Genomic DNA, 17400 nt, shown 5'->3' on the forward strand with positions numbered 1-17400 from the left:
TCCCCCCTCTTCCCTCAGGAGGCTGCTATCCCTCAGCCTGAGAAGTTTAATAGGCAGAGACAGGAGGAAGGATATTGAAGAAAGCAGGGCTCTGTGCCGGTAACTCTATACCATGGAACCAGCGAAAGGTCTCATGACTTCTCATAATGAGAGGAGAACCTGAGCAAATGGTAAAGCACACTTTTTCTTTTTTTTCTCCCTCTCTTTCTTTTCCCTTCTCTCTTTTGTCCTGTCTAGACTGTGGTCTTAAGTGCATATAGGTCTTAGTTGTGTCTCTACTTACAGCACCGAGTGATACCGGGTCAAGGTTTCTGAATAGCGCTTCTTTATATCGCCTCTGTGCTGCGTTTTCACTACAGTGTTTCCCTTCTTGCCCTGGCTTTCAAGCCTGGTTACTTAGCTTCACTAGAGAGCTTAAAACATGCAGACAGACATGCTATGCTTGCTTTAAAAAAAAAAAAAAATGACTGGGCGGTAGAGAGAGAAAGAGAAACATCAATGTGAGAGCAGAACACCCATCAGCTGCCTCCTGCACGTGTGTGCCCTGCCCGGGACCCGGGAATGGAACCGGCAGCCTTTCGGGGCCAGGGATGGCCCAGCAAACTGAGCCACCCCGGCCAGGGCTGCCAGGCTTGCTTCTGACCAGATCTTGATAGTTGGCTCAATGTAGCTCTCATGTTACACATGCTGGTTTTGTATCTCCAATTAGTGCTTTTCAGAGGAACTGGCAGTCGTGGATGTTTAACAGGCCTCCCCACACGACTCTGAGAGCTCCTAGCTGAGGGATTGCTGGTACCGGGGGGAGAAGACTAAAGGGTCCAGACCAAGTAAAGCCCAATTCCCTCAAATTTGAGTGTTAGATTACTCACTGATTATGGCATTTTTAGCTAAAACAATCTGTTGTGTCTTTAAAAATGCCAAAAAATAGGTTGGGGAGAAGAGAGAGAAAATAGCATCGGAATTTAAGCAAATTACTGTGACAGTATTGGACAGTAAGTAAGATTTAGCGATACAGAGACTCAAAGAGGTAATATTTTATGACATCACAGAATAAAAAGAACAGCAATCTAGGTCATCATCTCATAATTATCAACCAGATTTATTTATATTTAACACAATAGATAGAATTACCAAAAAGAATATTTAAATTTTGAGAGAAAGTCATGCTCTTTTAGAAATCTAACCTTCTCTATTAAACTGAAAATTTTCTTAAAATTCCTTAACTAAGATGATTAATCGATTTCATATCACAATCCAGAACTTTGTTAAGTATGTTCTTTTCTAGGAACATAAAGGACAGACAACTCTCTTTAAAATCCTTACACATTTTAACCAAAGGCTAGATTAAAAATACGTTGTGACTTTTAACACTTGTGCTGTTCTGACTTTGAAGTGGGCATATTAAAACTCTAAGCCACAGCATATGCATGGTTGCTGGGCACATGGCAAAATTGCTATAGCAACACAATCACTAGTTTTGTTCCTGAAATGCTCTGTTTGGATAACAAGTAATCTAGATGAAGAATGGGCCTTGGACTCTTGCTGCTTATTGTAGTCTTTGTGTGGGTAGTATTTGATTTTACTCTTTTATAGTATATGCGCTGCCAAAGCCAGCACATTTTTACTCTTTTCTCAATCTTGGAAAATACACACAAAAATACGTCCATACATATATACATATGTATGTACTTACATATCTACTTATATGCATATTCTTGACTACACTGTATTAATCAATGCTTTCATCTTAGCTGTGGGAAGAAAAAAGAGGAATGCATTACAAGTAACCTTGCCTTAAGTGTTAATTGGCAGGAGAGAATTCCTTTGTGTTTATTATATTAAAAAGTCTCCTTGTATGTAATTTTAGAAAATTTCTGTTTTCCTCTAATGAAGCACAGCTTGCTTAAAACTGCATTGAAAGGTGTAATGTTTTCTTGCCTCTACTTTACAATCATGTTCTGGGCTGGATCTGTTCAATAAATACATGCTATTAAAATTTTCTATACAGTATGTAATGCAAGCATTAAAAATCTTCCCCATGGGATATAATTAAGTTAAATTACATAGTTCTTCAAATATGGTGTACTCGGGGGTTTTGCAGTATATGCAGGGTGTATAATATTGATATTTGCAAATATCGAAGTTACTAAAAATGAACAAATAACAACAATTAAAAACTTTAGAACAATAGATTTGAAACAAAAAGAATCCAAATGTGTAGCCTAAAAATTTTCAAGTACTTACTTCTGTTTGTAAGTTAGTAAAAGAGCAGAAACAAACACCAGATTTATACACAGCGAGAAAGCCTAAACCACCCCGCTGGTTGAGATTATCTTTGTGTTAGAATGGAATGAAAGCAACAGCTAAAATCTAAGTTCTGGAACTCTGATCCAACCATGTTTTTGTAATTGCAGCTGAGATTATATTGGCCGTGTTAACACAGGTGTTTAAATTCTTAATGTCAATGTGAAATTGGGATGAATCAATTGTGAGCACTCACAGATGAAGAATATGAAAAAGTACATATTTCGGGATAATTGATATTGTGTTATCACCACAAGCTACTCTCTTGCCAAGTTATCAGACTGACTCAGTGGAAAAGCCTTCATGTACTAAATGGATCCTTGCCAATTTTCTTTTTTATTTTGGGGCCAGCCTCATACTGAAAAGAAAAAGATGTTGGTCTATGGTATTGAAATAAGTACCTCTGAGAAAGAAATCAATAAATTGATTTTATATTCCAGAATCATTTATTCTTCATTGGCAGACAAATATATTACAGATATTAAGCTCTATTCTTACAAAGGCAATACTCCCATTCACTTAAATTAAAAAAAGATTATGGGATAAAATTCCAATGGAGCTTACACATTTTATGTATCATTTATTAAACTTTAAACAAAGCCCATCTAACTTTCTTTTGAAAATGTTCATTATGGCTCTGCCCAGTGTGGCTAGGTTGGAATGTCGCCGGTACCCCGAAAGGTCACAGGTTTGATTCCAGGTCAAGGTATATACTCAGGTTGTGGGTCTGATCCTCAGTTGGGGGCGGGGGCATATGAGAGGCAACTGATTGATGTTTCCCTCTCACATCAATGTTTCTCTCTCTCTCTCCCTCTAAAAGAAATTTCAAAAATAAATAAACAACAGAAAATGTCCACTATGTTAACAAGAACTGAGTTTAAAGTAAGTATTTTACACTGAGAATAATGATTGGTCTGATCTGTGTACTTAATGTGTAAAATAACTCTTCTTACAGAAGATTATGCTATCTTTATGTATTCCTTAAGTTACCTATCATGAACTATTCCAAGTAAAAACATCATCAGTATGTCTCACTAGATTTGAGATATTCACATTTAGTAGAATGAGTGGCTATAATTCCACAAAACAAAATTTTATCAGTCAGCCTCTGCTTAGTGCCTATGTTATAAATTTCAGAAAAGACAAAGCTTTACAAAACATAGGCCATATCATACCATTCCAATCTAGTTGAAGAGACAGAGTTCTGATATATGTATAAATATATGATATATAAAATATATACATAAATATATATTTATAATATATATGAATATAATGCTTTCAAAAGTAACATATATTGAATTATAAGAAATTATAATTTTTGTGTCTCAAAAATAATTGAATATTGATCATTTCATATGGTTTACCCTAACACACATATACAATTCACACATACAAATGCAATGGAAATGGAAGTACAAATAAGAGAATTGTGGACATGTATGACTTGGGGTTTTATAGAAAGATTCACCCATGAGATTGCATTTGAGATACTTCTTTAAGAATGAGTAGGATTTTAAGAGAGGTGGCATGGGGGAAAGTATGGTGTAAAGTTATTTATTCATACAATACATCTTTATTGAGCACCTATAAGTACACAACTCCAAGTTAAGCATGAACTGGAACAGTGAAAAAACACAGACCCTGAATGCTGAAGAGGAGAAATAACTTGGGAAAGGAGTTGTGATAAGATAACCTTTTAAGTATCAAAGATTGGTAAGAGGCCAGAAGGTGAACAGACATATTTCCTAAAGTTCCATATGACATAAGTAGGACCACTAAGTCAAGATAATGAAAATTCAAAAACGCTCAATTTAATGAGGAGCATGCCAATAATTCACTGAATTTTAATTACTGTGGTGGTCTCACAACTTAGTTTTTATGATTCTAAGATATAAGAGTATAAAGAGGGTTTGAATTCATTTAATACAATTTTAAAAAATCCCACCAAATTTCCTACTGAAATTGTATAAGCAGTATTTCCTAAATCATGTAATGGTGTGACATTAAGGTCTCACGATACAGGTTCTGTGAAAAAGATATCGGTTGCCAAATATGAGGTTAAAAAAAAGTGCTTTTTTACTGCAGAACTGCAGGACTTTTACGTGCAAATTTACTTTTATTTTTTTCTTCAAAAGAAGAATATAATTTTTGCAGTTTCCTAAATTATTTGACCACAAAGCTTTGGTTTGTTTGTTTTTTCACCAAATACACTGATAAGATACTGGTGGTTCATTGAATTCAGTTTAAGGGGAAAAACCAAATTGGCCTCGTATATAGGGTGTTGGTGGGGGAGAACCTATTAGATAGACTAAGGCTAGAAAGTTCGATTAGGAGCAGATTGTACTGAAGTTTTTGAATTTTTAACCAAGGAGGAGGTGCTTTATTCCATGGACAGAAGAAAGCCATTACATATTTTAAGAAATGAAATTATATGATCACTTAGCCTGTGCTTATGCCTATAATTACCTGGAGAATGGATGGCTAGGAGAAAGGCCAAAACCAAGAAAGGATGGGAGGGTGTGTAAATAAAGTAAGAGGTATATAACAGAGGCCTATAATAGGGGAGCAGCAGCAAGGATTAAAAATGAAGGTTGTTTCAGGGGAGAATTCTGAGACAGAACTGGCAGTATTTGATGATCACTTTGGCTGTTGGAGCAAGGGATGAAGCTGAGATGTCTATTTTTGGCGATGGGATGGAGAGAAGTGGTATATAAAATAGAAATTCAAGAGGAGAAAGAATTTCAATTGTGCCACTCTTGCAACAAATGGGGAACTGAGTGAGCACAGTATACCTGTGCGAACTCTGTTTTGAGTAATGCAATTCACTTAAATTTGTGCCCATTTATAGCTTCTGTTCATCAATTTCTTTTATTCTTTTTTCTGTTAAGGCTCACCTTTTGCTATTTGACAAAATGTTAAATGTGCTCAGTAATAAAAAAAGCAAATCATAAGCACTATCTTAAGTTATTACATTAAAGAATCACAAAAGGCCACATTTGGAAGACCCGACACTAGGCAAGGAAGGCAGATGAAAGCATGAAAGATGAAAGTTTAGCTGACATACTGAATCAGATTTTCTTTTCCTGAGGAAAGGTATCATTGTATTACATAGCTCTTTTTTTTTTTTTTTTTTTTTTAAATCTGTTCTGTGCTCAGTAGTTTTGGAAGAATTTAGGGAGACAGTGGGTACAAGGGCCGAGAGCAAAGGCTTTGAAATCAGAGAGCCCTGGGTTCATGTTCTGCCTCTGTCCCCTCTTAGCTGCTAGGAGCAAGTTAAGGGCAAGTTAGTTTCTTTATCCTGCTGAGCCCCAGTATTCTCATCTACCAAAGAACCCCAAAGTTATCTCATGAGATTGTTGGGATGAGTAAAAGACCTAATACAGTAAGGCATCCAGTGTGAAGCTTGAGACTCATTTTATTGTTGTTGTGCCGCTCCTATTAGTAATATTCTGCTAATGTGGAGTGAAGAGGGAAAATCTTTCTAAACTCCCCTACTTTAGAGAGGAGGAATAGTTGCTTTCTGATGGTGAATCTTAGGTACCATGAAAACAAGGGTTGGAAAGGCTTCAAGAAAATAGAAAGTAAGCAGCCAAGCCTGAGTTTTTCTTAAAAATGTAACCTTAAATTTTTGAACTGATCAAGATTTCAGTGGATATGTGAAGAAACTTAGGTACCTATTACTATGTTACCAAATCAGGAGCTTCTGAGTATTGAAAATTTCTAAACCATCTAATATGGACTGCTTTCCACTTTTCTGCTTCTTGTATTACATATTTGCAAGAAATGCAAATGTTGTTTAAATGATGGAAAGGCAAACCGTACCAGTAATGAATGATCTTGAATCAGTACATTTTATGATCGGTGGTATAGCTTTGCTCAGTGAGTACAAATAATCTTTTGCTTGGTACTTCAGAGCAAGAGAGTCTATTTAATAACGCCTTCCTTATTTAAAAGGAAAATTTTGTGAGTTGGAGAAGAGCTGTCATTCTCTTCCTCAATTTATTACTTTGTAGTTTTTCAATGTGAAGGTGCCTTTGATGGAGATTTAATTGAATGAAGTTGATTATTCTTAGTTGCAAGGTAATGTATCCGATTGCCACTAAACATGCTTCCAACATCATTATTTTAAAATTATACAAAAATTAATTTGTTTGCAATGACTTCTCTATGTCCTATCATCTGAGAACCAATTTGATTTTTTAAATGTCAAGAAAATTTCTCTAATTTGTAATATATTTCAAGATTTGATGTATTCTAAGATGCCTTGTGATTAGAAACCATTAAGACCCAACAAGACTATAATCAGACTGTTTTAAGTGGAGAGTTGAGGACCAACTTTGCAGGTGTATCCAGCTTCAGAGGAAAAAAACAAGCAGTTCAATTCATAATATTCCTGATTTCACAGGAAAGCAAAGAGTTTTATTAGAGACCTACAGTTTCCCCCCAATACTGTACAGATTGGAAATTTATGATAGCAGGCAAAAAGATGCAATAAAGTGCTTTGGGCTTTTTTTTTTTTTTTTTTGCCAGCTTTTGTTATTTATTATGAAAATAACACATTCACAGGATTGAAAAAAAGACGAATAAAAGAAATCTCCTATCATCCCAGATTCTGAGCTGCCAACTACTTATATATTTCTCCAGAAAACGCCAGTGCATAGACAAATACATGTGTGTTCTTTCTTTACATAATGGGGATATATTACACTTAATTCTATACTTTGGTTTTCACTTAAAATTTTATCTGAGACACTTCACTACAGCTTCATATGTGGAGAAACCTCATTGCTTTAAACAGCATCACAATATCCCAAGCTAGGAATAAACAGTCCTTGATAAGCTTCTGCAACAAGGGTGCAAAGGACAACCTTGCATGCAATCTTCGTGCTCATTTGGAATTTTATTTTTAGATAGTCTAACTTTGTAACTAGAGAAGGAAGTGTAGATACATTTAAGTATTGGTAGGAATTTTCAAATTGTCCTTCAAAAAGATTGTACCCGTTGGCAAACTCATCAACAAAGTATGGGGCGTTCCCATCCCGCTCCTTTCCAGCACTGCATGCTAACACCGTTTTGACCTGGACAACATCTCCCTAGGTGCCTTTCCGTCATTTCGTTTTTCCCTCATATCTCCGTGCTCAAACTTGGCTGAATTTTCTAATGGGCTGCTGATCTTTTGCTTAAAAATATTTTAAGAGAGGGAGGGTGTTGCAGGGCTGGGTGAAAAAGGTGAAGGGATTAAGCAAAAACAAATAAACAAACAAAACCCACAACACAGACGCTCACAACAGTATGGTGACTACCAGAGAAGAAAGGAGATGGGGGAGGGTGAAGAAGGTAAAGGGGGTAAATGGTGGCGGAAGGAGACTTGACTTGGGGCCGTGAGCACACGGTGCAATATACAGATGATGTGTTACAGAATTGTGCACATGAAACCTATATAACTTTATTAACCAATGTCACCCAATAAATTCAATAAAAACGTTTAAAAAAGAGATTGTTACCTATTAATTAAATTAACCCTTTGATTTATATATATCCACAGATACAAGAAGTTATATTTTGTTTGTTTTAGGGTGGTCGTTCTTTGCAAGGGGAGGGTCTGTACCTTGGCTTAGTGGTTTCCTTGCTTTGGATATTCAAATTTAATAATGCATTCATATAAGACATCTAAATTTTGTCTTCATTAAAAAGGCTTTGTCCACCACTGAAACCAACCAACCAGTTGATGAATTTTTCTCCTTGTGATGATGATGGTGATGATAATGATGACATTAATCCTTAACATTTAGAATTTATCTATTTTAAAGAATGAGATAGAATCTAAGCTTTATTTATGTATATATTTATTTATTTTCCAACTGCCTACCTTGTGGGTTGAAAAATCATCTTTATTTCATTGTAAAATGCCTTAGGTATTTGAGTATTTCCTGGTCTTTACTTTAATCCCTTAATCTGTTTTATTCTCTGCTAAAATTAAACTCTTTTAACTTCTTTAGTTTTATAATATGTTTATAGAGAGCTGGGTTTCCCTCATTACATGACTACTTCAGAATTCTCTCAGTTATTTTCAAAAATTACATTTCATAGAATGTTGGTGAATTTATGGATTCATTTATAAACAACAAACATTTAAAAAGTATATTTTTTCTATCCAAGAACAAGATGTGCCTTGCCACTTATTAAAGTCATTGTATTTTTTGTCTCTGAATAAAATTTAGTATTTTTCTTTATAAATTTCTTGTTAACTTTATGATTACATATTTTCTTTACAATGTTTCTTTAAATGGTATCTTTTATTCCATTATAATTTGAATTGGCTCTCAGCAGTTAGAAAAGTTAATAGGTCATATAAATCTTTCATCTGCCATTTTGTCTGGATTCTCTTGATGGTTTTTCCAAATTTCATTTGAAACTATAGCTTGCCATATATATAAAAATCATACTATTTGTCAGAAATGATCATTTTCCACTTTCTTTACAATTTTTATATCTTATAGATTTATTTTGTATAACTGTACTGACAAGTATTTTGAGAATAATACCAAATAATACTAATATTTGTGAGCATCTTTCACCTTTTCTTAACTTTAAAGGCAATATATCATCTGCATGCTTGCTTTCTTGTAAAGTTTTGGATGAAAACAAAAGATAACCGGAAGGTATATTATATTCCACTCCATCCGTGAATCTTAGGAGGACTGTGTAAGTATTGGAGCCGCTAAATCTTCCCTTAGCTCTCATCTATCCCATCCTGAATTTGAATAAAAACATGTCATATATTTTAATTTACAGTTGCTTTAAAATATATTTTTAAACATAGGTGTTATTAATTCATAATTATTAATTGTTAATTAATTTTTGCAATATTAATTTTTTTGAAATAAAAGTACAGTGTTTTACAAAATGAAAATATACAGTACAATGTTTTCTGTATATAAAACCAACAGAGCATGAAGCTGTCAGAGACCCTCAGTCTCAGAGCAGTTTTGTTTTTATTTCTAATGTCCTTGTATAGGTATTTTCATTAATTTAGTAAAGATAAGCCTAAATATCTTTGTGACCCTCATTTTAGCTTTTATGATTTCCTTCTTTTTCTTCTTACATTAAAACTTGTGTGTTTGGAATCTTTACAAATAAATGAGCTAAAACAAATAAAACTCAATTCACTTGAGATTTTGAAGACATCTGGTGAAGTTATTTTCTGAGTAATTAGACCAAGAGGTGGGACAATTCCCTAAAGTCAGCTCCTGTACAGTTGGCTACCCCGTCATTTCTGCAGTCATCAGTTCATATGCAGTGAGCATATTGATTCACAAATTGACAAACAATTATGCAGAGCTGCCACTTGATTTTCTCAGACCATTTGTGTTATAGAAATATATGCCTCACATGTGTTTTAGAAAGATGCCTCTTCTCAGCCCTCCCACTGTCTGTTCTGTTTATTTATGTCCCATCACCTCAATATACTATTTATGTTGTTAGAGATATTGAATGCAGACCTCCCTCAAGTGCTGGTCTTTGCTTGCCCGTGGTTAATCCCACATTTGGATACAAATATGATTAATTATAATTTAAATTTTGCTATGTGGAGATATTTAAGAATGAAAATGAAGATGTTTAAAGGCTTCCACTTTTGTCATATATGTCATTATTTAGCTTAGAAATATGGATCAGTGAAGTCTTAATATTTAAAATATATGACTTCATTTTATAAAATCATAGACCTGGAAGTGATCTGAAAGTTCAAATTGTTAATCTCCCTGCTGGAGAGCAAAAACACTAAACCACTGCAGCAAGATATATATCTTCCCAATTTAAAATAACTCTAGGAGATTCTACAACTATCTTAAGTTACCCACTGTGGAGTAAATAATTGCTATCAAGAAAGTTTCCTTTATAGCCAATCTAAATTTCACAGGTTACTAAAATCTACTTCATACTCTCTATGCTTCTGATATTACTGTTGAGAATGATATTTACACAGCAATAAAGCCAGGAGTTTTAACCAGGCCAGGAGCTAAAATACTCTCATCAAGATGCATCCACAATGATGGTGGCTGCACTCACCATTTCTGCTCTCCCTGGATCCCACACTATCACTATTCTCGATCACCCTCAATTTAACTGTAGCTAATTTATGTAATTAGGATTTATTTTTTTAGATGTAAGTTAAAGATATAGGATACTCTGAATCTATAACGTTTACAAATTGTTTTAAAAAGTATAAGGAGAAATCCTGCATGTGAATTAACACTGGAGAGTCATGCAAACAAGTACAATTTATCCTTAGTTGAACATGTTCTCCAATCCCTGGGTATTTAGGCCTGATACCAGACTTGGTCCAGAAGTGAAATCCAAGGGCATCTCTCACTAGGGCATTTACCATTTATTCAGTCTGTTAATTCTCATTATTTATCTCAGCATGAAACATGTTTTAGTTTCGTGTAGTCCAACTGGGATCAAGTCAAGATTTATTTATCACATTTTACTTTGCAATGCATGGAAGGAGATCACCAAATATTAACCAAACTGATTCAAAACTTTTAGCCCCAGAAGAATAACTCCATTTTAAATTTAACTAACTGAAAGAACAGTATGACAACATGCTAAAGTAGTGAATCCTAAGTAGCAGTCCAAATGCAACGGGAAACTTACCAGAGGTTTCATCTACTCTCTCATCTACTATGTGGTCCTTCTGATGAACCCATTCACTATTGCACTTGAAGTAGATCTGGGTGGCGGGGCTGGCTTTACAATACAGGTTCACGGGCTTATTCTTCACAATATAGGCTTCTTCAGGCTCGATAAGGAAATGTGGCAGAGGTTCAGGTGGATCAGATGGAAAAGTTTCTGGCAGTTCATGAAAAAAGTCGTCGTCTGGTAAAACAAGAAGAAAGTGGAAAACATTAAAAACATGGTAACCACTTGCCTTTTACTTGCTACTCATTTAAATATAATGCCTCATAATCTAAGTAAGCAATTTGAGCAACTACTATGCATTAGGCAGTGTGTTAGGTCTATTGACTGGTTGCTCAGTTAAAGATTTAGATTATTATTCTCATTTTTATGCATGGCAAAACTCAGCCTCAGGGAGAATAAATCTCTTGCCCTGAACACACAGGTAGGAAATAGCAGAACTGAGATCAGAACCTAGGTTTGTCTTCCTCAAAAACTGTGATCTTCCAAATACAGCACTATACCTCCCACTGCACAGCGTTACCTTGAGAGCTGACAAAAGCAAAAGCAACTTCATTTGAAAAACTTGTTTGAAAAGTATAAGGCTCACAGGTAAATCTTTGCAAGGAGCTGAGAAGGAATACTAGAAACACGAATTAAGGATCAAAGCTATCATTATTTTTAAAAAATGCCACTGCATGAAATATTCATTCAACCAAGAATATTTATTGAGTTCAGAATTATGCTAAATACTAGAAATATAGGTGATAAGTTCAGATCAGGCAACAGTAGAGCCACAATAGAGCCTAGAATCTAGCAACGCTGCTTGATCTTATTTTTGAAATTATACCTCAAATGTCATATGTGTTATATTGGTAGTCAAACCTATTCTCATTATAATATTACTAAGTATTATCACAAAGAACAACAGTCTCATTTTTTACATCACTGAAAATTATCAAATACACTGCTGTCACCTGCAATTCCAGCGCCGATGAACAAACAAAACCTAAAAACCAATTGAGATATTTGCACGCTTTAAGGTGTGTTTTCTTGTAACTTGGGTTATGCATAACTAAAAATTTTAAAAATAGAAAATAATACAAGTGCCTTTTAAAAATCCCATTATCATATTTCACAAAAGTCAAGTTAAAAAATTGTCTTCTAACACACTATAAATAAGTTAAGCCTGATAATTATCTTCCTATGAGGGAAAGAGGAGAATACAATTATTATTAATTCTCTAAGTTGATTAAGCACCCTAGGCTGATATGTAAATTTAAAACTCTGAGGTCAAAATTAAACCTTTTTACAAGTCTTTTAAAAGTATATATATTCAGTAGCAAATATAGGGTATGGTATTGGTAGTTAAAAACTGATTGCTCAGATGTTACCTTGAGACTCATTTCATCACTCATTCAGTTGTTGCCCTGTTTGAGGAGACAGCCATTGGCTATGTGGATATTTGTCCACTAAGAACCCTGGCCTGGAACTTTTTTCATGTAGGTCATAGGATAGTTGTCAAACAATAATGTCATCCGGTCTTTGCCAATTTGCTTTACAGTAAAAATGGGCTTCACTTGCATCACTGACAAAACTAGCTTTCAAGCTGCTTCACAATTATAAATTCCCAATACCGAAAGTAAACGTTGTTTCCTGTAGCTAGCTTTGTTTCTCACTTTATTTTCTTAATTTGCTTTCTTTAGGCAGAGCATCATTTCTGGTTTTCCTATTGTTAAACAGCAGGACCCAAACTATCAGATTATTACAGGATAACTTTGTTTCCATCAATTTCAGCTTCTGTAGTCAATATGTAAGAACACTCAAAAGTCCTTAAATAAACAATAGTTCAGAAAGGCTAAGGAATGGGGAATTGAGGTATTAGATCCATCAGCACAGAGCTAATGTCTTGAAGGCATTACTCAATTTTTTCTTTTGAGGTACTTCCTGTTGTATGCAATGACAGACAGTGCTGGCAATCAATAAAGCTTCATAAAATATCAGACTCAAGTGCTGTAAAATGTAAGCTGTTATTTATTTTTAATTATTATTATTCATGAAGGCAGAGGGTCAATTAGACTTTTTTTTTTTTTTTTTTTTTTTTACTATTCGTGTATATTCATATACACAAGAACCTGCATAAGTATTTCATGCCAATATATTTATTTAGGTATGCAAAGTACAAAAGCCTTTCAAGTCATTGATTTAGAAGGCGAGACTTGTTCCTTTCGAGGAATGATGATTGTAAGACATCAGACGGTCATATATTTCCTTACCTTATTCAATAATGTAACAAAAGTACTTACACATTTCCATTCTATAGAAAATAGAGAGGCACTAAACATTGATTACCCTGACTTGCCAAAGCATGTATTTCTTTCTTCTGATAATTTCATTGTAAACTACTGAGAGGCCTAATGGAAGCTGAGGAAGTCACACATATCTTTTCAAGTCAAACGGGACTCTGCTAAGTGCTGAAGAAAATAGTAATGACTCAACAATGTATTTTTAAAGAAATGCATGGACAAATTAACTTTTTATTTCCTTTATTTTGAGTTTTAAGACAAGATGGTCACTACAAATAAAGAGAAATAATTCTATGTCTTGCTTTGAGGCTTCATAAAGTGTTGATTTTTCAAGATGTTTGTTTAATAACATTTAATATGCAAGTTATTAAGGAATTATTTCTATCATTTGAAATGTTTTCATCATGGGGTAAATGCAGTGTTTCTTTTGCATATCATTCTGACTCTGTATGAACCTAATGTCTTAAATTTTATTTAGAGAGATGCCTTAACTAACCACAGCTTTTTAGCTTATTAATATTTCTCATAATATACATACAGTATATTTAAGTCTATGCTCTAGACTAATTCACATTAGGCAATATGGCACGTCACTTCTAGTACTCAATTCATGCGTTGGGAATGGCATTTATGAAGATAATTTTTAAGACTCTGTGTTAGTAAGATATGTATAGTGGGACAGATATTACAAAATGCAAATGGGTTTTTGTGAAACTCCTGACTTCTCCATTTTCCACAGTTAGCCTGGGTACCATGCCCAGTCATGAAAATCAGCCCAGATAACGGCTCCCCAACCAGCAAGTTAAGCATGCTAAGAGAACACTTTCCTTGCTCTAGACAAAAATGGCAAGTGCCAGCATTAATTTTCAAATACAATGGTATTTCAGAAATTGTAATTTTATGAAATGTCATCTGGGTTTCTTTTCTAGAGTGAGGTTTAAAAATCAAACAAGCAAGCCAATTATCTTCAACCAAGAATATAAAGGAAAACTCCCGAGTATTTAAATCTCCAACATGGTTACATCTATATGTATTTAACAAGGAAAAAACGATCCTCTCCAAATACCATGTGTATTTAGCAAGAAAAAAAAAGGATCTTGGACAAATGCCTCTGCATGAACATTTAGTTTCTCTGTGCTATGCATTTGCCTTGCACATATGTGGAAGAATCTACTTTTCTCTTTTTTTAAAAAAATATATCTTTATTGATTTCAGAGAGAAGGGAGAAGGAGAGAGAGAGAAACATCAATGATGAGAGAGTCGTCATTGATCGGCTGCCTCCTGCACGCCCCTGACTGGGGATCGAACCGCGATCTCCTGGATCCTAGGTTGATGCTCAACCGCTGAGCCACACCTGGCTGGGTGAAGAATCTACTTTTCAATGTTTGCAATCAGTTTTATGAAACGATTATTCCCAATTTTCAAAAGCCAGGAATATATTACAAGAAATGCTTAACACTAGAATAAGTGCTCTTTGAAGTCAGGGACTATGTTGTTTTCATTTTTACTTTCCACAAGTCTAGCATATTGCCAGGAACATTATAGGAGGTCTATTAAAATCTTATAGAAGCACAAATATTATAATGGAAACTCTGATCATCCCTAAAAAATTAACAAGGTGTTTCAGAGTTTAGAATGCCTCAAATTCAGTTACAAATATAAGGTGCTATAACAATCATATCTACAAACTGCACTGGCAATGAAATTTGTGTGGCCTGGTGCAGAATGAAAATCCAGGAATCCTTGTTAAAAATGTATTAAGAGTTCAGAGATAGTGACAGCAGAGCATTAAACCAAGGGCAGGTCCTGTGTGACAGAACAGGTCACATAGCCAGGAAGCTAGCCTTGTCTACAGATGTCAGGTAACTGAGAGTTCCACTTCAGGGAAAGTCTGAGAAATGAAATTACGTCTTTATTAGTGAATATTCATTTTGGAATGAATTTGGTGTTTCCCAGCTTCTTACAGTGATTAGATGTTTTCTGGAAAAAGACATGGCTTTTCAAACTATGAAACTGAGACTCCAATCAATTCTCAAAGCATGTGTGTTTGCAGTGGTGTGCAAGTAAAAGTGTGTGATTTTATCTGTTTATGGTTTTCCTTTTGGATGTATCCCATTACCCATCCTTGGGCCTGATCCAAAACAAGGAAATCCCTGCCACACTGAAGGTGACTCTTTCAGGTCACTAGGGGACTGTGTAATACAAGGTTGGAGATTCTTTTTTGAGCTGGTAGACTGTTTGTTTACTGAGATCAGTTCCTAGCATGCAATTCATCTTACTGTTCAAGTAAGCCAACTTTCTGATACTATTAGGGTCATGCTGAAAAACTGGAAGCTATAAAAGAACAATTTAATTTTTCAGTAGGGAGATCACTGAGTGCTTCCTCTTACCACTTTATTTCTTAATAAAAATATCTGAAGAGTCTCCTGAAATCTTCAGGGTGATCATAGGAACTCAAATTGTGAACAGCCACCTCAGACTGTGAACTCATTTCTGGCAACATGCCACAGTTATTCCAAATTATTTTTGTATAAAAGCATACCCCAGATGCTGATATTGAGTACAGTATGCTATTTGGGCAAAACGTATGATTAATTACATTGCTAAATACATTTTCTACATGAGGTTCATTCAAGTTAACAAAATAAAATTTCCTGAGTTGGTTTTGTGTTGTACATTGAATCCAGTATTAACCTGAAGCTGTAATTTGCCTTTTTGATTTAGATGTAACATTATTATTCATTTTGCCCTCCTCCAATACTTGACTTAATTTCCTACTTTCTACCATTACTCAGTAATGATACTGCCATTTTTATCTAGAAATCAGGTAAATCTCAATATTTCCGTTCACTGTTATCTCATATAGCCTTTTGTTTTTTCATTTATATACAAGAAAAGAAAGTTTTGCACCATGTATTATTTTTATAGACTTTCATTCCACCTAATTCTTGACAGGAAAATATTATGCTAGGAGCATCAATCTAAGAAGCTTCAGGTTGCTGGTTTTATTGCTATATATCAAGCCTTAATTTTCATCAACTTAATACATAAGTTTCTGTATTTCTGAATCATAAGACTTAAACTATTATTGCTTATATCATAAAATATAGGACTATTATCTCTTTGTCTGAGACCTGAAGCATATTCTTCTGAAATGGAATTTACTTCCAAATGATTCAAGAGCAATTTAAAATGAATGACTGCAAAGCTAATTTTATCTGCATTTGGCTACCCATCCATCAGAGAGATAATTCATGATATATTACAACAAAAGGCAGCTGGAATTAACTATTTGAATCAGACTCCAGCCTATTTTTAATATTTTGATTAAAATATCCTTTGGAAGACAAAGACTATGGTCTATATTTCAAGCAACATATTAATGGACTCATCATTTAAATTTAAGTAGCTGAATATATAATGCCTTAAATGTATTGTGCAATTTGGAAGTACTGAATAATTTCCAACTCCAAAGGAAAAAACTTCTCCGCTTTTAAAGACATTCTTTCCAAATCATGTCCATACATTATTAATAGTGGCATGGAGTCAACATGCTATTTGACAGGCACTTACCTATGAAACTGAGGCACCTCCTTCCGCCCCAGTTTCTCCTTCTGTCCCAGTTTAAGCCTTTATTATCTCTGACTTTTACTAATATAAAAATTTCCTATGTGTTTTCCTGCCTACAGTTTCTACTTCTGCAATGTAGTCTAGACTGTGCTCTTAGAAAAATTTTCAAAAATCTGTTTACTCTTTTTTTCAAATAATTTAATAAAAACAATATAAAGTACGACAGTAAGTTTCTTTTTGCTTTCAGATTAGCTCAAAAATATTGAATGATTGATGAGGGATTAAGGAAATGTGAATTTGCATATTCTGGCTATGGTGTAAATTGGTATTACAGTAGATAATTTGACAATATAAATAAAAATGAAATCTCTGCATAGCTCCAAATAGGTTATCCTACTTCTTAGAGTCCATGTTACAGACCTAATGATATACACACACATGCACACACAAAGACATGCACACACACACGTGCACACATACAAAGATGTTCACTGCAGCGTTGTTTATTAAAAAATTAAGTGCTATATAACAACAAAAG

The 17400-nt window shown here is 34.4% G+C and overlaps 1 protein-coding gene across 2 annotated transcripts in view; it reads right to left on the reverse strand.

The window, feature by feature from the left end:
• The window catches only part of UNC5C (unc-5 netrin receptor C), a 332391-nt gene that overhangs the window by 125704 nt on the left and 189287 nt on the right, over window positions 1-17400 (reverse strand). For both annotated transcript variants that reach the window (XM_081160727.1, XM_081160728.1), the window contains exon 2: window positions 10966-11187. In XM_081160727.1, the coding sequence (XP_081016853.1) occupies window positions 10966-11187 (222 nt within the window). The remainder of the gene's footprint in view (window positions 1-10965; window positions 11188-17400) is intronic.

The sequence above is a fragment of the Miniopterus schreibersii genome, assembly GCF_964146895.1.
Source record: "Miniopterus schreibersii genome assembly, chromosome: 1".
Classification (NCBI taxonomy): Eukaryota; Metazoa; Chordata; class Mammalia; order Chiroptera; family Miniopteridae; genus Miniopterus; species Miniopterus schreibersii.